Here is a 23,394-nt window from a genome sequence, read left to right as displayed (position 1 = left end):
ACTGTCGACCATATGATCCATACCCTTCCATAATGCGCTGGGCTTCCTTTCTCGCTTTTTTCCCTGTTTTCTTATAATGTGGATGGACGATGATAGCACAGAGATGGCGGCCACCTTTCCAGCACAGCTGGGAATGAGCAGATATATCTGCAATATGGAACCATATGAGGCCACCATAACACAGAGCTGGAATGACCCTGCCCCAGGCCCCTTGTTATAAGAGGACTTTCAGTGCCTGGCTGTCCGCTCACCAGCCGGCATTGTCTGTATCATACTGTATGACATAGCTGATGGGATCTATCATTATTATCTATCATATTGCATGCCTCTCTGTCTCTCTCATTTTCTGTTGCGTGATCTCATATACCACCATTCTCTCTCTCTCTCTCATTTTCTGTTGCTTCTTGTCAAGACCATACGGGTATCACGTGTCCTTGGTCTCTCGGCGAAGCCTTAATAATACAGCTCTGGTTAAACGGCAACTTCCCAAATCAATGAGCAGATCACAAAGCTCTATATCGCCATCTGTTGGCCAACAATCATTTTATTTTCCCACCTTATTCCTAGAAAGCAGACACATACAGTATAAGCCAGGGCGTCGTACCGAGGTAAAAGTCACATTACCGGTGCCCCAACATATATGTGTACATCCGTCCGCTTGCCAATGAATACGAGCAGTGAAACTAGGCGGTCGTAACTGCATGAATTATATGCATCTGCGGCACAACCCAATGTGACTGTGTCAGTACCATTAGCACCTGATACACTTTCTGCCTCCTAGTAATTGTGATCCCGCCTGCAAACCCAACAACGCTCATTCTTGCAGCCCCGAGTACCCAGCTACTTACAGGGTGGAGAGGGACTGCAGTGTGTCGAAGGCCCCTGGGGTGATGGTGCTGATCTGGTTGTCATACAGGGACAGGAGCCGGACGTTCCGGAGTCCGGTGAAGCTGTCATTGTGTACGCAGCTGACCTTGTTATTCCTGAGCATCCTGTGAGGCAGAAATGACACACACACGACAATTAGCTGATTATTGTGAGTGACCTGGAAGGGCATCAGCTGTATCCATAAAACAGATTATTCCCTGCTAGAACGTCCACTCTGGGCATTACCTAAATAAGGGGAAACATTCAACTGCCCCAAAATGAACAAATGACGTAACTGAGATGACACAGAACCCCCTCCTCTGTTCCCCCGAATAACCTAGCACCAGAGCCGGATTAACAATGGGCCTGATGGAGCTATAGCTCCAGGCCCACTCTCCAAATAGGCCTTTGTAGCTGAGCGTCAGGGCTTTCCAACAAGCCCAGCCCCGTGTCTCTAGCCCCCTGGGAACCGGAGATACTGCCAGGCAAACCTGGAACGTTTTCCCCATAGGATAACATGGGACCCGCTAATTCCGACCTCCACCCGGTTCCAACGGCTGCCAGTTCCCCCACCGGCATCACAGAAACTCGAGGTTGATCTCAGTCAAACCCAAATCGCTGGACCTTCAATCTGATACCTGGTCCATATGGGTTCATTGGTTCTAGAGATATTGCAGGTAAAACTTTTTTTTTTTTCATTTCTGAAATGTAATTTTATGGCTGTTCATGGTGTTTGAGGACAGATTTCTCTGGAACCAAACGGCCCAGTTTCACGGGACCAAAATCATTTGAAGGCTACAAGTAAATGGGTCAGTTGGTTCCGAAGATATAGCTGGTTGTTTAAAGGGGGCGGGGTGGTTTTCTCTCCCCCTCACACCAGAAAATGCAGGGACTAGGCTAGTGTAATAGGGGCCAGTCCGAGAATGTCCCTGCATGATCCTGGGACCATATTCCCTGCATTTTTCTGGTATGAAAGGTGTATTATTTCAAATAGCCAGGACATGCAGTGCTCTGAATACAGCCGGGCAGAGAGCAGGGGGCTGTCATTGTTAGTGGCTGTCATTTCTGCCCGGCGGCGACTGTCCCCCAGTTACCATGAGCATGTATTCCCCCTTGGCAATGAGCATGTAAACCCACATGGCAACGAGCATGGAACCCCTGGCATTAAACATGTAGGTAAGCAACACTTATGTAGCATAATTTTTAATAGGCATTATGGTGTTTGGCATAATACGTAATGGAGATTATGTCAAGGCATGCTGGGACGTGTAGTTTCACAACAGCTGGAGGGCCACTGTTTGGACATGCCTGGTGTAGTGTGTAAAATGTGAATTTTGCCTTAATCTGTGTGGCATAACGTGAATTTTGACTCAATCTGTGTGCCAGTATGAATTTTTGCTCAATCGGTGTGAATTTTGTCTCATTCCATGTGGCATAATGTGTAAGAAGCAAGTACAGTACAAGGGGTTACTATTGTGTTGCATGATTTGTATAAGGTGTATATGGTGTGGTAAACTTAGGTTACCACATAAAAGGTGCTACATTTTCAGTATTTTTTTATGACTGGAGTGCCGCCTCACCCCGCAAGACATCCGTGTCCTGTGGTTGCACCTTTGGAGTGCACCCGCCAATATATCTCCCTGCATTTTTCTTATGCCAGCCCTCTGCCTTTTCCAGGCATATATAATTAGTTGAAAGTATTTACACAAATAGAGACACACCCATGGGCAGACCACCCAAACAGAACACTGGTCACGCCCCCCCACATTATTAGGTGCTGGCCACAACCCCTATTATTGCGCATAATAGGCCCTTGATCATTTTCAGCTCCAGGCCCATTTACACCTTAATCTGGCTCTGCCTAGCACACATATAAATGATGCTCATTTTGCCTTGTTCCTACTCACAATGTCCTCAGTCCTTCCAGGCCGCGGAACATGCCGCTTCGCACTGACTCCAGGTGATTGGCGGTGAGGTGTAACTCGCTCACCGGCGCTGCGCCCTCAAACGCCCCGTCCTCTATTTCCGAGATTTTATTGTTGCTCAGGTTGCTGAAAGAGACATAGGAACAGGGTTGTAGAACGTAATGTTTGGAGGTTTGTCGGGATATGCTGAAAATATATTTACGTCCGTCTCGCTAATCGCCGTATGTTGCTACAGCTTTCTGATTGGTTACGGTACATTTGATAATTCAGCCACTATACAATGCAAGTTGTACACAGACACACTATTGTCAAACTGTTCCTTGCCTCTGAGTAATAACATAACATCGGCAGGTGAATTTATATATTGAGTAGGGCACTGAATAGTCCTTTATTTGATGACATACAGCTTCCAAACAGGTGGATGAGGTCGAACATCCCAGGTCTACAGTACAGTATGTACTTAATGTACAGTAACATCCATTAAGGAGTCATCTCGTCCTATCATCTATATGCTGGACACATGACCTGGGTATTGATTAGTCAGGCCTAGCAAACAACATGGCTACTTACACTTTTTTGAGGTGCGGAAGTTTCCTGAAGAGCCCAGTAGCTTCCAGAGTAGCGATCTCATTGTTGTTCAAACGTCTGGAAATTTGCCACAATGCAAAGTGTTTTACAATGACAGAAGTAAAGACCGGCCAGGGCAATATGGTTACAGTACAGTGACATACAGAATATAGAGTATCATGTTCAACAAGCCCTACTGTATATTTGGGAGAAAATAGCAAACATTTAAATGTATGATGGCCACCGCCTTTCTTACTATTGTACCATCATTATAGGGTCAAGTTGGTTAGGGGAAGCCAACCATTCATGCCGCATAGGGCGGAGCTTAGTGATCTGAGTCACAAGTGTCCAACTGCATGAGAGAGTGTATGTACAAACTATGGCCTTCCAGAGATCAGGTATGTACAAACTATGAGTAATACAGGGAGTGAGCAGGGTAACGTAGCGCTATCTGGAGGGATCTGCCTGATGGATCTCTCGAGGTGTATCCCAATTTCACCTCAAAGTAAAGACAATCATACAAAAAAGGGGTGTGGAGATCCACTCGTGGGCGCTCCCTATGGTTCGGAAAGTGGGAGAGAGGAGGATGGAGAAAATGCAGGGGAAGTAGGATACTTCCCTTTGTCTTCCTCTCCTGAGTAGGCTGATTTCTCCTGTAGATGTTTCTAGGGTTAGGATGTTCCTGATTCCAAATGTGTCTCGGTGATCATATGGAAAGGGTGAAAAAAATCAGAGAAATCCACAATGAGAGTTATCCCTGGGGTAAAGGGTAGGTTTATAGTGATGTCACTTCGAGCTACGGTGGCGTACCGAACTCACTTGTGACAACAGGGATACAGATGTATCAAGGTATCTTTGGATCAATAAATGGGATTGCGTACCCGTACTCACGTGGTAGAATGAGGATCAAAGCGCATCAAGGTTTCTTTAAATATCCGTTTTTAATGGAAAAAGTTAAAACATCAATACAATAAAAGAAGGTATAAAGTGGAAGGTGAGGTGCCTTACCAAGTGATAGTTGGGTGAAGTCAAACCGGATAACATACGCCCAAGTTCTCACCGGTTAGCTAAACTCACCTTCACAGCTTTTCTGCCTTCTGGGGGTACACTAGATCTGGGCCAACATGTTTCGAGATAATGCTATCTCTTCTTCAGGAAGAAGAGATAGCATTATCTCGAAACATGTTGGCCCAGATCTAGTGTACCCCCAGAAGGCAGAAAAGCTGTGAAGGTGAGTTTAGCTAACCGGTGAGAACTTGGGCGTATGTTATCCGGTTTGACTTCACCCAACTATCACTTGGTAAGGCACCTCACCTTCCACTTTATACCTTCTTTTATTGTATTGATGTTTTAACTTTTTCCATTAAAAACGGATATTTAAAGAAACCTTGATGCGCTTTGATCCTCATTCTACCACGTGAGTACGGGTACGCAATCCCATTTATTGATCCAAAGATACCTTGATACATCTGTATCCCTGTTGTCACAAGTGAGTTCGGTACGCCACCGTAGCTCGAAGTGACATCACTATAAACCTACCCTTTACCCCAGGGATAACTCTCATTGTGGATTTCTCTGATTTTTTTCACCCTTTCCATATGATCACCGAGACACATTTGGAATCAGGAACATCCTAACCCTAGAAACATCTACAGGAGAAATCAGCCTACTCAGGAGAGGAAGACAAAGGGAAGTATCCTACTTCCCCTGCATTTTCTCCATCCTCCTCTCTCCCACTTTCCGAACCATAGGGAGCGCCCACGAGTGGATCTCCACACCCCTTTTTTGTATGATGTACAAACTATGGCCTTCCAGCTGTTGTGAAACTACAGTTCCCATTATGCCTTGCCACAGGGAATGCTAAAACTATGGTATGATGAGATGTGTAGTTTCACAACAGCTGACATAGATAAATAAACTTTATTTGATGAGATACAGCTCATGTGATGTCAGCTGTCCAGCAGGGGGTGCTATACTGATATGACATGTAGTGCCTGAGGTTGAGGTAGCAGCAGGCTCATACATACAGCTCTGATGTAGACTGTGGGATACGGTCTGGGATTTTGGTCAGCTTCAGGTTGGAACAGTCCACCACATTGGATTCACATCGGCACTTGGGCGGACACACAACGTCACTGTTACATTCGCTATTCAGCTGATAGTCCTCTGTCCCTGCACAAAGATACACAACAGGTTGAAGCTAGCATTAAAAAAATGACTACCACAATCAATACTGCTGTGTGGTAAACTCTGGTGCAGCACCACAAATCATTATAATATACAAAAGACTTTGCCCCTTCACACAACTGCAGACTCTCCTGACACTATATCTTGTTGCTATATTTATTTTAGCTTATTGGTTTTATTACCAAGTTACGCAGCACAGACCGGCCAACCTCCCCTCTCTGCACACTTCCTATCGGGGGTTAATGCTAACTAGTAACTAACCATTTTGTTCATAAAAAGTCCTGCTCAGAGCTTCTGTCATTTTGAAATATAAAACCAGGATACCTACAGTATAAGCTATAAAGGACATATAATCCATCCAATAATTCCTTCTACATCACAGATGCAGTCATACATTTACAGAAGGCTGTTCCCAGACACTTCAATTCTAGTAAAGTTAAGTTTTTAGATTAAATATTTTTAGTGCAATTCAGTTCTGTACAATGGCTGCACATTGCCTCCACCAACATGGCTGACTTATACGGTAATATGTGATCTGATTTTAACATCATCATCATGTAATGTAATAGGGTGTGAGAATCAGAAGTGGGAGATTTTGGGAGGGTTTTACCTTTTTTTTTTAAAAGCGGCAATCATTTACATGGCAAACCCAACCTGGTTTTGCAGTGTCAATGATTGCTGCTTTAAGAAAATAGTAAAACTCTCCCAAAATCTCTCACTTTCCAAGCTACCAGATCGGACAATACATCTGTAGGTGTATGGCCAGCTTTAGGCCGCATATAATGTCTCTTCGCAATGCCCCCGCCACAATGATAGTGCATATGTATAAACATATGCGGCTAGCATCATGGTGCGGTGACGGAGGCCCCCCCCCCCCCCCGTGATACCTGTCTCCGTCACCTCCTGGGCTCTGCGGCGGTACCCGGAGTCTCCTCCTCCCCCCTGCAGCATGAAGGACATCCCTGGCTGTGACATGCTGCTGGGGGAGGAGGAGCAACACGGAGGACAGGGAGGGGGTAGGAGTAGGGATGCCAATCCCGGGGCATTTCTTCAATCCCGGGATTCAGGATTGAAAAATGCTCAATCCCGGGATTCTCGGGATCCCAGGTTTGGCATCCCTAATAATGAAAAACGCCCTGGCCGCCCACTATTTACTTACATTTGTGGAGTGGGCGACCGGGCTGATTGAGTGGCTTGGAGTCGGGTGCAGCCGGGAATGCTGAGGCGGGAGGGCTGCTGGCTGAGTTGCCGCCGGGTTGGTAGGCGGGGTGGCTGGGAGCCAGGAAGGCTGGGTGGGTGGGCGAGCGGACTGCTGGCTGATGTGGTCTGTACGGCTGTGCCCTGCGCCCTCTGACCTCGTCACGCTGCGCAGTGCTGCACTGCAGGGTATGGGAGAAGCCGGGCAGTGTCTGAGCGAGTGCTCAGACGCTGCCCGGAATTAGACTGCGCATGCGCAGTCTAATCCCGAAATCCCAGGATTGGAAGCTCCGATCCTGGGATTGAAATCCCGGCATTTTGGGGGCCAAATCCCGGGATCCCGCCGATCCCGAGATTGGCCACCCTAGGTAAAAGTCTGCGGTGGACGGCAGGCAGCAATAGAAGCGCATGGGCTTTATAGAGTAAAATACCTGCCCTGCGATGACGCGGCGGCCGGGTATTAGTACATTTGAAAATGTGGCAAAACCGGGGTTTTACCACATTTTCGTCTTAAGGCAGTATATACTGTTGCAGTGCAGTATAGCTTGGCACAAGGTATGAAAGGAGAGCACAGTTCTTGCCTAGAGCAGGCATTATAAACAGATGAAGACATCTTTCTTTGCATGTTTTTACCGCCCTTGATAAATTGCTAGAATATCTATAAAGTGATATAGAAATTGAAAATGTTGCATTTCATCTTCGGTGTTTATTTCTGCAGCATCCTGACATAGGCTTTTGATTCATGAAAGAAAAGCAGAATGTGTTATACGCGGCTCGTAAGGCCGAGAGCATTTGTTCTATTTTTCAGAACTCAATTGCTAATGCAAGAACGGAGCGCGGCGGGCGTGAAGGCGACAGACTCCGGCGGTTCATGTTTATAAAGCCAGTATGGAAGACAACATCTGCTGTACGTGACAGGTCAGCGTATTACAGGTAGTAATGCCGGCGTTTGTGGATGTTTGTAGAAACGATTGAAACTAAAGCATGTGAAGCGTCACAATCGTTTCGCTGGTTTGCGTTTTAAACTTGTAACTAACAGGGATCGTCAATCTGCCAGCTCCAGTTTTCACCATTGCCATCAGTTACTCTCGTACCAGCTGGAATAGAACTAACCGGGGATTTTAGACAAACGCTAGTTAGGAATCTTATTTATCCAATTGTAAAGTGCAACGGAATATGCTGCACTATACAAGAAACGTAAAAATTAAAAAAAATTATATATATATATATATATATATATATATATATATATATATATATATATATATATCATGTCTAGTGTCCGTGCTGGCAGCGAGTGAAACTACAGCTCTTACTCTCACACATACAGAAACACAGAGGCAATCACAAGGTAGCAGGCTAGCTTTGGAAGCTTTTTGCCTTGAGCGGGCTTAGCTAGTATATATATCTTATGTGTATAATATATATATATGTATAGTACATTCTGATTGGTTGCTATGGGAAACATCTCATCTTCAATAGAACTCCCATCTAAGTAAATTCACCCCTCAGAATCCGACTGCATGTACAGATGACAGGGGGTGTTGTCAAATTACAGTGGGAGCGTGCATCGTTAACAATTATGGCATAAGCATGGTGGTAGATTATATAGAGCACTCTTGTGTGTGTGGTGTTACAGGCAGATATATATAAAACATGCAGCACAATACATACACATATTACTCATTTATGTCATGCTTAGTGTATGTTCGTACATACCTGGAATAAAATATTGTTCTTTTGCTGGGGAGAAACAGAGTATGAATTATAAGTGATAGAAAGGTCTAAGTTAAAGCTCCGTCATTACACAATACATACAGACATGTCATTATACTACAGCCCTTGTGTACTCACCTCTATGGCGCTCATACAAACACCACAACCCACAACCCTTTGAGATCCTCACAATTTCCGCAAAACAATCCCAGCGCCGCTCACAGCGACTGATCTTTTAGTATAAGTAAATACAAATACAGCCGAGTCAATGAATTGAAGTTTAGATAAATATTGCACTAAAAAAAAAAAAAAAATTTGCTCTGAGCGGCGCTGGCATTTTTAGCGGATATTTTGAGGATCTCAACGTTGACACTCATAGGGTTAATACGCTACTAACTGCAACATATATGCGCTGAATAGCACAGTGGAGCCTGACCGACATCTGATCAGCATGACGGTAATGGTTAGTCAGTGCAATGTGATGAGGAGTGCATCGTGTGGGATATACCTGCCCGGCAGCGCCGGTCCTACCTTACGGAATCCCACCGTTTAGTCTGTCGACCAGGAGTATAATAATGACATGTCATATAACAGTAATCTGCACAGTAGGGGCTTTGTCAAAGTTTAGAGAGCTATTAAGTACCAGCCAATCAGCTCCTAACTGCCATGTTACCGTTAGGAGCTGATACTGATACTTTATCTCTTCCCAAGCATTGATAATTCCCCCCCCTCCCCCCCCCCCCAGGTAATTGGGACGAGTGTATAGGAACCCTTTAGAACTTTGCCAGTTTAGAGGTTATTTTGTTCCACCACTCGGGCAAATAATCTATGTATTATATAAGTACAGTAAAACTCCTGCAAAGTGTCTCCACCCTCCCTCCATTCCCCCAGGTGTCGTACCAGAAGGAGTGGCCAGTAGTATGTTACTCTCTGCCCAGCCTTCTTCAGTAATCTGGGGGCAAGTTGGCATGAAATGACCCTGTGTACTCTTATGTCCCATACACACAAGGCAAGTTGAGCTGTGTGCTGAGCAATCTGTCACTACCCGTGTTTTCAATCAAGAGAACATGGGCGATGACTAGATATTTTAGGCATGCAATTTGAGATGGTACTTGTGGTACTCGCATGCGATTTGATCACGTGCAATGCAATGCGATTTAGCACACCCCCACTATTACTTAGCACACCCCCACTATCCACATCACCCCTAAGTGTGGCGAGCGCAGCGATCTCTGGGAGGGGACGCGGTACGCATCCTCCTGACCTGTTCATACCCCCACTATCCACATCGGCATGGAGTTGATTCTATAAAGTGTGGTGAGCGCAGCGAGCCCCGCGGAAAACGAGCCTGAAGCGTGGCGAGCGGATGCGGATTGCTTGACGTGTATTCCGCGTCCCCTTGCTGTGCTCCCCACTTGCGTGCAATGCGATCTGAGGGCAGGGGTACCAGCCTATCGCATGCGATCCCAGTGCCTCCATGAAACTACACAGGTACCGATCTTTCATACACAACTTTGGTGATAACGTTCCGCCTTGTCTGTAGGTACCAAGTCATGTAGAATACAGATACTATAAGGTGTGCCCAAATGAAAAGGAGACTTTCTGTAGCTGCGTTGTATCTAATTGCAGTGGGTTAATGTGTTTGCCGATATATGGCCTGGCGTTTTCCCCAGTTGCGCATGTGTAGTGAACGGCTTCACCTCAGTTTCTTTATTCCTGGAAAGTTGTTTTGCGCGGTCGGATGCATGATGGATTCCTCCAGATCAGCACAGATTTATCATTTCTTCGCTCAGAAGGCGAGCATGCTTCAGAAAATGTATCGTACGGAGAGCAGCATCTCGCACGGTGCGCCATAGTCTGGTGGTGTCAGCGTTATGAAAAACAAGCGCAGAGGCAAGTTCTGGAAAAGGATAGTGCTGCTCCAGGACAACGCTAGGCCGCATGTGGCTAATAAGACCCTCGGCCTACTGGAACATACTCCCTACATCCCCCCAATATCTCCCCATATGACACCCATATCTTCAGCCCCTTAAAAAAATGACTGAAAGGTCAATGGTTCATCGGTGACAGGGATGTGCAGGACACACAGGGAAAACTGGATCTCTCAGCAACCCAGGAGTGTGTACACTGAAGCCATCTTCCTACGCGCTGGGATCAGTGCATCAATGGCAATTATGTGTAGTTATAATGTTACACATGAACTGTAATGAAATATCCTTTAATTAAAATATTAAACCGTAGTCTCCTTTTCATTTGGGCACACCTTATATACAGTAGCATAGGAAGGCCATTGTAATTCCAATTCAGCATGGGTCACATGGTCAGCATGGAGGACCACCACACATCTCCAACTTCATTTCAGCTTACTCTCCCTCCCAGCTTACTCTCCCTCCCAGCTCCTCTGATCAGTACCCCACTGATCGCCTCATGCCTCCAGGACTTTGTGCGTGCCAGAACTGTGGAACATACTACTGTGTCCTATTAGATTAGTCTCCAAGGTTACAAGAATGTCCTCACGGCTTACTTCTTCACTCCAGTCCGACAGCCCTCCAGATTCTTCTGACTTTTCTACAATCTCTAGCGTTACCCTAGGTGTACCTCCCCTTACCCTCTGGGATGCAAGTTCTGACCAGCAGGGCCCTCTTCTATGTTGTGTTTCTCGTGCCCATCCTCCTGACTACTCGATTACTCATGCTACTTATTATTGAGCCTCATTGTAGCGTCAATGCCTGCATTTGCAAATTGCATGTTATTGTACAATGTACTATGGTGGGGTAATGTAGTACACGGCGTTGTCTGTGCTTTGTTTCTGCTGTTAAATAAGTTTTAAGTGGGAGACGTATGAAACCGTGTAGAGTACTGAAGTGATATAAAGTACCAACCAATCAACTGACATTTTACAGACTGTATTTGAAAAATGAGTTAGAAGCGGATTGGTTGGTACTTTATCTCTCTCCAGTCTATGATAAATCTCCCCCAATGTGTGGCACTGCAGACCATTGGCGTCACCGATATTAATAATTCACTATAACCAAAATGACTGGGTAAAACCATCGATCGCATGACCTTACCTGAACATCTGAACTTCTTGCTTTTTATCTGTCCAATGCGTTTGTTGGCGAGTCGGCGAGGGCTGGCACACCGCGCGCCACTGGTCTCTATGGGGTTGGTACGCAGAAAGTCCGCCAGCCACTTCAGGTTGCAGTCGCAGATGAATGGGTTCTGAGCTAAATGTCTGAGCAGAGAGCACATTGGTTCAGAGGGGGATCTAGTTATGGGCAGTCTAGTACTTACAAGGAATCTCTGTATCAAACTCCAGATATAGGGAACCTGGCATTGTACACATGTGTATTCCTGATCAGAGGCCGTCTAAAGATGAGCTCACGCAATGCGACCAATTCACGTACGTTAAACATTGCCCCCTGCCGTTTTGTTTCTGAATCATCTCCTCCCCAAATTGTATGGATATGGCAGAGATGATAAGATGTGGTAAGGCAGCAGGAGGCTTCTGGTATACTTAGCCTCCTCCTGCGTCCATGTGTAATATGAAGCTTTGTCCCAGGGCGCAGCAGCGGATAGCTCTGTGGGACCATCACCCATCGGAGTGAAATTCACATTACGCAGACTGGCTGCAGCAGTTCTGTAAACGAGGCCAGGAAATTAGCATCGTCAGATGCAGACCCTGGTTCCACCTCTCCCCCAAAAACAGGGGGTGCTGGCGGGCACCACCCCCTCCCAGGCCACAGCAGATGCAGCTTGATAATCAGGCTGCGTCTGTCTGGGAACCGGCCAGGGTGATCGTAGGACATCGCAGACCACCCACCAGTGGTAAACCGTCGGGTTATGTACTCATCTAAATTAGGCCCTCAGTTTTACACTCTTATATAAAGAACGCTTCAGTAATCCGCTGCTGCATCCGATGACGCAGTTTAAAGGAATTAAGTGGGTGTCACTAAATTGATTGACGCAAACTGGGACATGCGGCAGTGCTACAATCTGTGATATAAGTGCATTTAAGCATGAAAATTGCATTACGGAGGCAAAGTTTAATTTGTTCAGAAGAGACCATTACTGTATCCTGCCGGCTTTCAAAGGAAATTTCCACTGATTTACTATTTAACAATCTCAGTTGGTAATGCAGCAATTTTCAAACACTGCTGATAATTTCTCTGGTGTTTTACAGCTGAAATAACATTTGTCAGCGGCTTTGAGTGGTGACTGTTTTGCTGAGCGCAGAAACAATTTAAAAACAAATACAAACATTAATCGGTAGTCGCCTTCCAGGGCGCTTGTAACAAGCAGTGAAGGCAAGAGCTCAGATGCCTCTCATTTCTAGTTAGAATGGAAACACATCAGCTCCCACCTCCAGCTCACAAGTAGTTGGGTAAGAAAAGGGAGTAGCCACAGGGGGTGCATCCAGGGCTTGGCCTTCCCCATGCCCGCACCTTCTCCCTTGCCCGCTCTTTGGGCCCAATTCAGACTATATCACAGGGCTGCAAATCACAGTCACAGGCAACACATTCGTCCGTGTCTCCAGCAAGAACCCTATTCATTTATCATCATCAATAGTTTATTGTTGATGTTGAATACTTTGCATCGATGTGGGAGAACCAAATGGTTTTCCTCTATTGATGGCACAGCATAACTGATAGAGTCTAGGTCCGCCCCATGTTCTGATTGGCCCCGGGCCAGTCCGGCAAACAACAGGGATGACCCTCAGTTGGTGAAACCATTGATGGTTATCCACTGCATAGTCGGTAACCATCAATGGTCACTTGCCATATCAGCATCGATGGTTTGCTACACAGATGGCTAGGGACGGCCATTATGTATTTATTACCAGTTATTTATATGGTGCACACATATTCAACAGGGCTTTATATTTAAACATTCAGATGATTCAAAATCATCAATGGTCTATGGCCGATGTAGAACAGTTATGCCATTGATGAGGGAGAACAAGATGATTTTCATCGATGGCACAGCATAATCGAATATTCTATTTTCCCGAAGGTGCAATCCCAAATGGCTAAGCCTGCAAAATAATTTGCATATGTGGAATTTCTGCTATGTCTAGCTACGGTTCTGTATGGAAGTGGCAGGGATCACCTTAACCCCTAGCATCGTTCTCCCCAAATCATCAGACTGCCTCGTCACGTGATGATAGCCCTATTGATACTCACAATGTCTGGATTGCACGGAGAGAAGCGAAAGTTCCTTTGGCCAAACTCTGGATCTTATTGTCGTACAGAGACAGCAGCGAGAGGTTCTGCAGGTCCTGGAAGGTGTCAGCGCGGATGCAGTTGATTTTGTTGGCATTTAGAAGTCTGCGTGCGGGGAGATTAAAGACATTTTGAATAAAACCCACAGGATGAGGCTTAGAAGGCCTGGGATGATGACTGCATTGATTTGGGCTTAGGTATGTGTGATTCTGATTCAGCCAGATGTCACTTGTAAAACACGGAATATTGATTGATTACCCTAAATCAATCAATATTCTGTGTTGTACAAGTGACGCGCGTCAAGACAGCCTTATCTAAATGAAATATTATCAGCCTAATATGAGAACGCCTTCGCTTTATTCTGCATTGCAGGGAACTGTAAGAGTATTTCTGCTGTTTAGTGTTATTTGGGGCCGATGTGTTAATAATCTCTCACGGGTACAGGCTCCCGTCCCTGCGATGTGTTATAAGTGAAGTGAGCACTCGTGTTATCATGTTTATTCTCTTTTAGGACCCCGGTGGTGATCTGCGCATGTAGGAGTGGACAGTTCTGCGGGTGGATCATATGGCTCCCTCTCCAGGTAAACTCTGCAATCTACAACACCTTTATTTCCTCCGCAGATCGCAGTAGAAGGGGGGGGCGCTAATGTCATGTGACATCAGCTGCCCTGCCCCAAACAGGCATCGGCCCGCCTACGTTCCCAGGGGAACACCTCTGGTCCCCACCCCCAGCCCTCCCTCCCCGCAGCAAATGGCCCGGCGAGTGTGTAACTTAACGAAGCCGTTTGCTGCCTGGGTTTGCACATGTGCATATGCAAATCCTGACCATCAGGGCTGGGGTCGAATTCGGATTGCAATGAGCAATCCTGAATCGGCCCCATAGACATGATCACAGCAAGCATCTCCGATATCTGCTGAGGTCCCTCATAGATACATTCTGGGGATATTTAATAAAAATGGAAAACTTTTAATTAATTACAATGATAAAAGATAATAGTAATCATTTGAATATACAGTATATTCACCTATTTTGCTAAGATACACCTAAATAATTTTTCTTTAGCAATTAGGTGTCGAATTATCAAAGTTAAGCGATAAAGAGAGATAAAGTCCTTTTTTCTAGCACATATTGTAAAATGACTGCTAGAAGCTGGTACTCCAATTTTATCTCTCTCCAAACTTTGATAAAGTTCCCCAACAGGGAGTCCAACAGGGAACAATGTACAGTAGGTGTAATGGGGCCTACACTCTGATTTCAGGGCATTTTCTAAGTGATCTCACTAGGGGGCCCATTTATCAATCAATTGTGGCGGGTTGGCCGCCTCCCCCATAGGTTTCTATGGGGATGCAAAGCTGCCCGATGTATTAACATCGGTCAGCAGCAGATCGCATCCCTGTGCTAGTGCCATTCTATGGGCTACAAACCGCACTGCCACTGGGGCAGTGCGGTTAACGGGGTTGGCAGGGGGTCATCACTAACTGGACATGCGCGGATCCCCCGGCTTACGGCTGAGCGCACCGCGGAGACAGGCTCCTTTCGCAACCTTGTCCATGCGCGTGGGGGAATGGTACATCCCTGTGCTAGGATCGCATATTACTATATTCCACACAGATCATATTGTAGATGCAATCCTTCATAAATGGGCCCCTAGATCGCTTAGACAATGCCCCTACATCGCTCCATGTGTAGGGGTCATCGATGTGTGCTGAGCGATCTTGCTGAGCGATCTACATTACTCAATTCGCTCAGCAACATCTCCCCGTGTGTGGGCCCCTTGACAGTAGTAAAACAATGGCACCTATACTGAATTGTTAATAGCGCAGATAGCCTTACTACATCCCTCATAGAAAGCATGTAGGGCAGAGTATCTTAATAGAAAAAGAGTGGACAGTCCTCCCTTATAATACACTTTAGACACATGGGGCCACAGTAGGGAATTCTGGGAAACAGCATGCACATGTAATATAAATAAACCCTTACTTACAGAAGCTGCAACGCATGGAGACCAGTAAACACACCTTTAGGAAGGTCTGTAATCTTGTTGCCATATAAAACCCTAAAAAAATGCAGAATATTGTGTTAAGTTCTCTGTGCAATCCCTATATATGAATGCACTGTGCAATCCCTATATATGAATGCACATCAGTGCCCCGATGTGTTACTTTACTGCAAGCAGGTTATAATGTACTGTAGTGGTAACAGCTTATCTGTATATAACAATCTCTATATCTATCTATGCTGTAATTATTTCCCAGAAATATAAGACGATCACTATATTCTGTGGTCAGGAGGTTCCTGCCTGGTGACTGATAATTGCTGTACGTTTGCGGCACCTTCTGAACAGAGGGGAGCAGATTGGGAGTATCTGGGAAAATCTATTCATACACATGTGAACATTCCAAGCACATATTATATTTAGCTTTGCTAATTAATGCACAAGGTCTATGGAGGTAAATATACAGATTAGATTAGGGATAATGCTCATCTCCTGGAGCAGAGACGAGCAGAACAAGTTCGGAGAGATGTCATTTCTGCAAATAATACTGGTGGCCTGGAAGTTAATTAATCGCTTCCCAATGGTCACGTTCCAGGATGGTTTGAAATTCGGTATACGGTCGTTGGGTCTACACACTAAAGTAGTGTTCATTCTAGCATCCGATATCTTTGAAAACCCATGCAGTTCCTCTTCCCTGCCTTGGGTGTCGCTGTCTGCTGTAGTGCAGTGTGGTCTGTATATCAGCACTGGTATGCAAACCAGACATGTCCTAGAAACACCACAGCAGACAGCGACACCCCAGGCAAGGAAGAGGAATTGCATGGGTTTTCAAAGATAGCAGGTGCTAGAATGTACAATACTAAAGGCATACCTCCCAACTTTTATTGGTGGTCCAGCGAAACCTTCGCGCACAGCTGCGTGGCCTTCAAATTGCGCCACTCATGCGAGGCTATGCCCCCGTTTTGCAGCTGCTGCCCCTCTGCCTGCGGGGAATAGACGCTGTGCGCATATAACCCGCTGACAAGCAGATGGCAGCAGTGACTCCCAACTACCCCCCCACCGCTGGACATTGCGGGGCCCGGGTGGGCCGCGGGAACGCGTCCAAAAACTGTGATGTTCCCGCAGTAAACGGGACAGTTAAGAGGTATGCTATACAGTGTCTATGTCGACATTCGGGTCAAAAAAAAAAAGAGAGAAAAATCCATTTAGACCTTTTGACTGCGGGCCTGGACACTGTCAACCTAAGGCTTGTGTCAACCTTCCAACCATGTCGACCTTAAGCATGTTGATCTAAGCTGTGTCGACCTTTAGTGGTCGACCCAATGCATGTTTACCTTTGGTTGGACCCACTGACCCATACCCTGAAATTCTAGAGGGAAAAAAGTCTGATTATTCCTTATTGTGGAACTTGTCAATTATGTGGGCACCACTTTATCAGCAGCGGGCAGAACCCAAATGTCCGGGATCGGGTGTGGCGGAGCTCCGCAGCAGCAGAAATGTAAAAACATCACTAGTTCTGTTAACATTATATTATTATTTTGATTTAATAATCCATTTAACTGTCTTGCTATATGATTCAGGAATCGCACAGTGCACTGTGCTGTAGATAAATATTCTGATGTCACAGCTGTGATGTCACTGAGTTCAATGAAGGATCAATGGCAAAATGGATTTAACTGTGACTTGATAACTACTGTTGAATCCTCTTTAAACCGGTGGTGAAAGCAATAGGGTATACACCACAGAGCACATCTACTGGCCATAATACAGCCAATAAATCAGTGGAATCTATGCCTTTGTACTTACAGTACTGCCAGACAATGACTAACGCGTGCAGATTTAGTATGATTATACCGGAGAGGACTGCACAATGGAACACATCGGAGAACAGTATTTGAGCAGCACTAACAGAAAATAATAATCTATATATAATAATGCGGTATGGATTCTACCATCTCCGTCATGTGCAGTGGGAGCGGGGGTGCAGCGATGGAGACCTGCAGTGTTGGAAGAACATATAGTATACTGGGGCGGGGGACAGACCTGGCAAAAGGCAGGGCCAACACTGCAGCTGCAGTGCAGATGGGGCAGATGTAACATGTGCAGAGAGAGATAGATTTGGGCAGGGTGTGTTCAAACTGAAATCTAAATTGCAGTGTAAGAATATTTACCCTGCACAGAAACAAAATAACTCACCCAAATCTAACTACTCTCTCTGTTACATCTGCCCCACCTGAAGAAGTGCACATGGTTTTGCTCATTTTGAGAACAAATCTGTCCTACGATCAGTTCTGAATTAGGCCCCATGTGGTAAATTCTACAAATCTACAATATCTATTAATAGTTTAATGCAAGATTATCTGATTGGGTTTTTATCGCTTGCACAGATGCATAATAATAACTACATGCTGCGTGTGTGTGTGTGTGTGTGTGTGTGTGTGTCTGTGTGTGTGTGGGGGGGGTTATGGTGTAGGGGGGGTTATGGTGTAGGGGGGAGTGGTTGGATCAGGAATAAGCAGGTGACCAGTGCAGTCGATCTTTGTCAAGTTACAACCGTATCAATGATAAGAAATGACACGGCATTGCTGCCTCCGGCCTGGCCAACCTGTGGCTCTCCAGCTGTTTTGAAACTACACGTACCTGCATGCCTTGTCACAGTTGCTATTGTGATATGCTTAAACTCTGGCAGAGCATGCTGGGATGTGTAGTTTCACAACCAGGGCCTGATTAAAGGTTCTATGGCCCGTATTCTGGTTCACTCGCAAAGGCAAATTCCTTCTCAAATGGACAAAACCATGCTGCACTGCAGGTGAGGCAGATGTAACTTGTGCAGATAGAATTAGATTTGGGTGGGGTTTTACTTCAAAGTGAGATTCATATTGCATTGTAAAAATAAAGCAGTCAGTATTTTCCCTGCACAGAAACAAAATAACTCGCCCAAATCTAACTCTCTCTGCACATCTGCCCCCCCCCCCCCCCTGCAGTGCAGCATGGTTTTGTCTATTTGGGAAGGAATCTGCCTTTGCGAGTGAACCAGAATAAGGGCCTATGCCCCCTATACTAATACAAATGCAGCTCCCGTGTAATGCTGTTAAACACACATGTACGGGCGCTCAGGGACTCGCCAGTCATACTGCCCATGTGCATGTAAAGAAGGCCTGTGGCGTGTGATGGAGACTTTGGCGTTAGGCTGCCCAGCTGGTGCTGTAGCACAATGTACATAAAGTAATGGTTCCATCAGTCACATGGTCACATTGGCACAGCCACCTGGCAGTCACCTTAAGAACTTTACCCTCCACAGTACATGAGGACGGGTGATAGCAAACAAGCATGGAATAAATTAGGCCTGCAAGGTGCCCCCCCCGTCCTGGTGTCCTAGGCTGCAGCTCAGTCAGTCTATTGGTTAATCAGGCACTGTTCACAACAGCGGGAGAACCACAGGCATGGCAAGCGAAGCGGTACACTCATACGGTGTCCACATCAACCTATGTCGACATAGAAACCGAAAAAAAAGTTAAAAATACACGCCGAAGCGTTCCATGTTGACTTATTGCTTGTGTCAACCTTTTGGCCAGGTCAGCCAACAGCATGTCAACCCTTTTCACGTGTCGACCTATGCTCTTCTGACCAATAGTGGCCGACCTATTGACTGCCGACAGAATTACTGACCCGTACCCTGTTGGAGAGCTCCTGCAGCCTGAGAAGACGACGCGCTGTTGGATGTGATTGTAACTGAATATATCCAGCTCAATAACGCTGATAATCAGCTTTAGCGTGAGTCACCGCGCCCTCAGCAGCGGCTCAGTAATAAATTAGACGTATTACAACCAATCAAGATAAAACACTTCTAAGATTCCTTTTTACAGGTTTATAAATCACGGAGTCTTTTTAGAGACTTTTTAATCAGGTTCCCTCTGCATGAAGTTCTAATTAACATGAAAGGCAAGGCTGCCGAATCTCATCAGCTTCCAGCCCACATAAAGCCGCTGCATTAAAATTCACATTTGCAGTGCAGCCATCCCAAACATTATTGTATTAAAGTCCCTCTCCGGAGTAAATGGCTTTTTTTTGCCGTCACCACAAGAGCTGCGACCAATGATAGGAAAGATTTATTTTCCTAGTGTAAAACACTCAGCATTTAATACTGAGCATAATGCAATTCTTAAATAGAAAATACATTAGTAATCTGCATTGCATAAGGGAAGGCCCGCCAGCGTGCACCGCGAGATCATGTGTTACAGATATGTTCGCGGCATTTTCCACTTAATTTAATTTTTGGTCCGGTGGCCCCTTCTGAATTCAACTCACAGGGAATTAAGTGAACGGAGGCCGTGGAAAGCATCGGGGGCAATCTCGGAGATCTGGTTGTTGCTCAGGTCTCTGAGGAACAAAAAAAATAACAAGTATTAAATAGAATGCAGAAAATACATTTTGTAATGTAATACAGCGGATGATGGCCATACAAACGCGTTCTTCTCTGACATAGTATAAGCGCCGATATACGGAGTACAAGCAGCTTCAGATATTGCCCACAATCAACTTAAACATTGATTTAGTAACCTAACTTTAACTTTATTCCGTTACAGGCCAAAAAAAAATATAAAAAATTACCCCAAAAAATGGAATGAACCATACAATTATAATGTTATAATGTTTTAATTTAAAAGGCATACAGTATGTACAGTATCAAGACAGTTTTTCACAAAATGATGCAGAAATGACCCACAAACAGCTAATTCTCAGATGGTTTCATGCCTATGGAGATAATGTCCGAGGAGAGGGATCTTAAGATCCCTCTCCCGCACTCTCTGTCTGGTGTCAAGGACTCACTGTGTGTCAGTTACTGTAGAGGAGTCTTTAAAAAACAGGAGAGGCTCCTCCAATGTGCCCGGAAGTGTTTAGCTGTGTCATCACTTGATCTAAAGCACAGTCCCTGCCGTGATTAATTCATAGTGGTAAAAAACATGTACAGTAACGATCAGACCCACAGTTTTTATTACATATGGCCCTGAATATAATTGGTTGCTATGGGTAACATCTCAACTTGCCCTGTTTAGAAGGTTTGATAGGTCTCCCACTAACTGTCCATAACAACCACATCTGCTAGGTTTGTCCACAAACATATATGGCCTCAACTGACGGCTGCTCAGGCTGTGTATGGCCAGTACAGGTCTCTGTGGGGGTACTGGCAAAATTACTGAGTTGGGCAAAGCTTCAACAGGATTCCCAATTCAGTACGCTGGGAAAATAATGTCATGTTTCTGTCTGGAAACTAGATACCGATACGGTTCAATCATCTCGTTTTACCTTCTGGGAACATAAGTGCTATGTATGTCCTGAGGAACAGGGTGGGAAGTGAGGCAGGCGGCCATTTTAATACTCATTGGCTTAATTGCAACAGTCCCAAACAATGGTGCAAATAAGGTTTTGCATGGTACTTACATCCGACGCAGCTTCTTATATGGAGAAAATGCTCCAGGTGGTACTGACTTAATTCCATTCAGCTCCAAACGTCTACAGAATGAAAAAAAAACCACATTGAATAATGGGCAGTGATATGATTTTCCTTATATCTTGAGGATGGAACACACACAGTCAGTTGGGTCTTCTATACAGATGCCTGTCTCTATGGCTGACATACTGTAACAGCGCTGTAGGTCCTGGGAAAAGCAATGCACTGGGGCCCTTAACCACCTATTCATGGGAATAAAATATTACCCATCCTGCAGTTCTGTTCCGTCTTGCTACATGCTTCCATACAGTGAATGTGAGCACTGTGATTGGTGGATAATTCTAGCTAACCACCAATCAGCATGCCTACAGCCATTCACTGTATGGCTGCAGGAAGAGAATGCTGCACTCTGATTGGTGCTTGAACATTCCTAGAATCATGGGACCAGGTAAGCGCATACATTAAGATGCTGTGATTTCCAGCCATGGAAGTTATATCGCTACTCTCGCATACTGACGGGTATGTGATATACACAGTAGCGCCTCATAGCTTTTTCATGATGTATTACCCTCCTTATAATGGCATTTCTTGGAGGAAGACCTGTATGAAATATGAGACAGCTTTGTGCCTCTGATATCTCTCAGGGGTAAACGGACTAAAGCGTGGGTTTACAAAAGGAATGGTGTTGCCCAGAGCAACCTAATTCTATCAGTTTCTAAAATATGCAAAATAAATGTTAACCGGAATCTGGCTGCTAGGGGTAATACCTGCACTATTGTTAATCCGTAACTTAATAAACTCAATCTTCAGACACAACCAGCCAATGGCATCATAGCATGAAGGCCAAGCTAACATGACATACGCCATGGAGGTGACCCCATAATCACCCCACCTGTATCTAGAACCTCTATGACACTATACAGCACTACGCAGTACATAGAAATATCTGCAGCTACAGGCGGAGGAAACAAAGGCGCGGAGACAGCAATCTGTGTAATCATGGGCAATGCATTCATATAATGTCCAGTGCTCGGGCTGTGACGGGGTTTGTGCATTATACAGTAGGTGGAAAATAACATTAATGACAAAGTGTGATCGGAAGCACTGAACTGAATCATCAAAGTTTGAGAGGCCTTTGTTTCCAGACACTGAGCTGGGTTCCAATTAGTCCAACAACTGGGAATAAATTAGGACGACTTGGACAGATCAGAGGAGAATAAACCTCTGCTATTGCCAGCACTAGTAATGTAGATCCAACAGTAATTCCTTAACCACTGATAGTTACATGAATGCATCAATGCTGGCACAGGAGCAACTTCTCCACTTGCCCCCTTCAGAAGCTTTGATACCTCTCACGGAGAAATACACAGATATCCTCTGTTAGCCCACATGCGCCTGATGCTGTTATCACGGGGAACTTGCAGCGTAACTGGATTTCTGTAAGGGGATTATGCACGCTTGGGCACTGCATGGGGAAGCACAGCCAGGAGAAGGGCCGTAGTACAGATAATAAATAGGTATTACGCAGCTAGTTATCTGTACTGGGTCATTTGCCATTGCCCGCGCGGCTAATCCGTGTAGTGCCCGCTCACCTCCACGAGTGACCTTCTCAGTGCTGAATGCAGGACTTTAGGATCTCCTAATTACTATTCCTCGCTAAGTGTCCCCATCCTGAGGCGGAGAGGAGTGACCCGTCAGCTGTGCCAATGATGCACAATGACCCGCGATGACACTCCATCAATTACACTTAGCGAATGTCAGCAGGGGCCCGTGTAATGATTTGGTGCTATAACAAAGCGTGGGTAATGTGTTCAGCTCCGCCGAGTCTTTCTGGTGCTCCTGGAACGCAGCTGCGCATCAAACTGAAGCCACTGCAGCCCCCGAGAGGACCAGAAAGCGGAGGAGATGAGCCATAACAGGGCATGGGGGGGGGGGGGGGGGGACAATGGTGTCTGACTGGTAGAGAATATCAGGTTTTAATAAATGACTGTCCTCCTAATAAGAGGAGAGATTTCTACCCTTCATGGCATTACGCGATGGACCAAATCCAGCCGTGCTTACATCTCCATCATGGTCTCCGGTAGATTTGCTGGTATGGCGGTCAGACCTTTTCCCCGGCAATCCACAATTCCGTTGCTGCAGGTACACATGGCCGGGCATGACCCCACAGAGAGGCTGCAGATCTGGGCACTGGGTGGATCAGTTTGACCTGTAGAGGAAGCGAGGAAGATATGCTCAGAGATATGTGAATACGCTGCAGGACA

The 23,394-nt window shown here is 45.6% G+C and overlaps 1 protein-coding gene across 3 annotated transcripts in view; it reads right to left on the bottom strand.

Annotated features, from left to right (window-relative positions):
- SLIT1 (slit guidance ligand 1) overlaps window positions 1-23,394 on the bottom strand; it is a 305,558-nt gene that overhangs the window by 47,923 nt on the left and 234,241 nt on the right. For all 3 annotated transcript variants that reach the window (XM_083149614.1, XM_083149615.1, XM_083149613.1), the window contains 11 exons: window positions 23,192-23,339; window positions 21,121-21,192; window positions 19,987-20,058; window positions 15,667-15,738; window positions 13,643-13,786; window positions 11,531-11,694; window positions 8,463-8,486; window positions 5,387-5,531; window positions 3,363-3,437; window positions 2,775-2,918; window positions 849-992 (listed from right to left, as the gene is read on the bottom strand). In XM_083149614.1, the coding sequence (XP_083005740.1) occupies window positions 849-992; window positions 2,775-2,918; window positions 3,363-3,437; window positions 5,387-5,531; window positions 8,463-8,486; window positions 11,531-11,694; window positions 13,643-13,786; window positions 15,667-15,738; window positions 19,987-20,058; window positions 21,121-21,192; window positions 23,192-23,339 (1,204 nt within the window). The remainder of the gene's footprint in view (window positions 1-848; window positions 993-2,774; window positions 2,919-3,362; window positions 3,438-5,386; window positions 5,532-8,462; window positions 8,487-11,530; window positions 11,695-13,642; window positions 13,787-15,666; window positions 15,739-19,986; window positions 20,059-21,120; window positions 21,193-23,191; window positions 23,340-23,394) is intronic.

This window comes from Crinia signifera, chromosome 6 (genome assembly GCF_055691185.1).
Source record: "Crinia signifera chromosome 6, ASM5569118v1, whole genome shotgun sequence".
NCBI lineage: Eukaryota > Metazoa > Chordata > Amphibia > Anura > Myobatrachidae > Crinia > Crinia signifera.
This window is presented reverse-complemented; position numbering and strand designations above follow the sequence as displayed.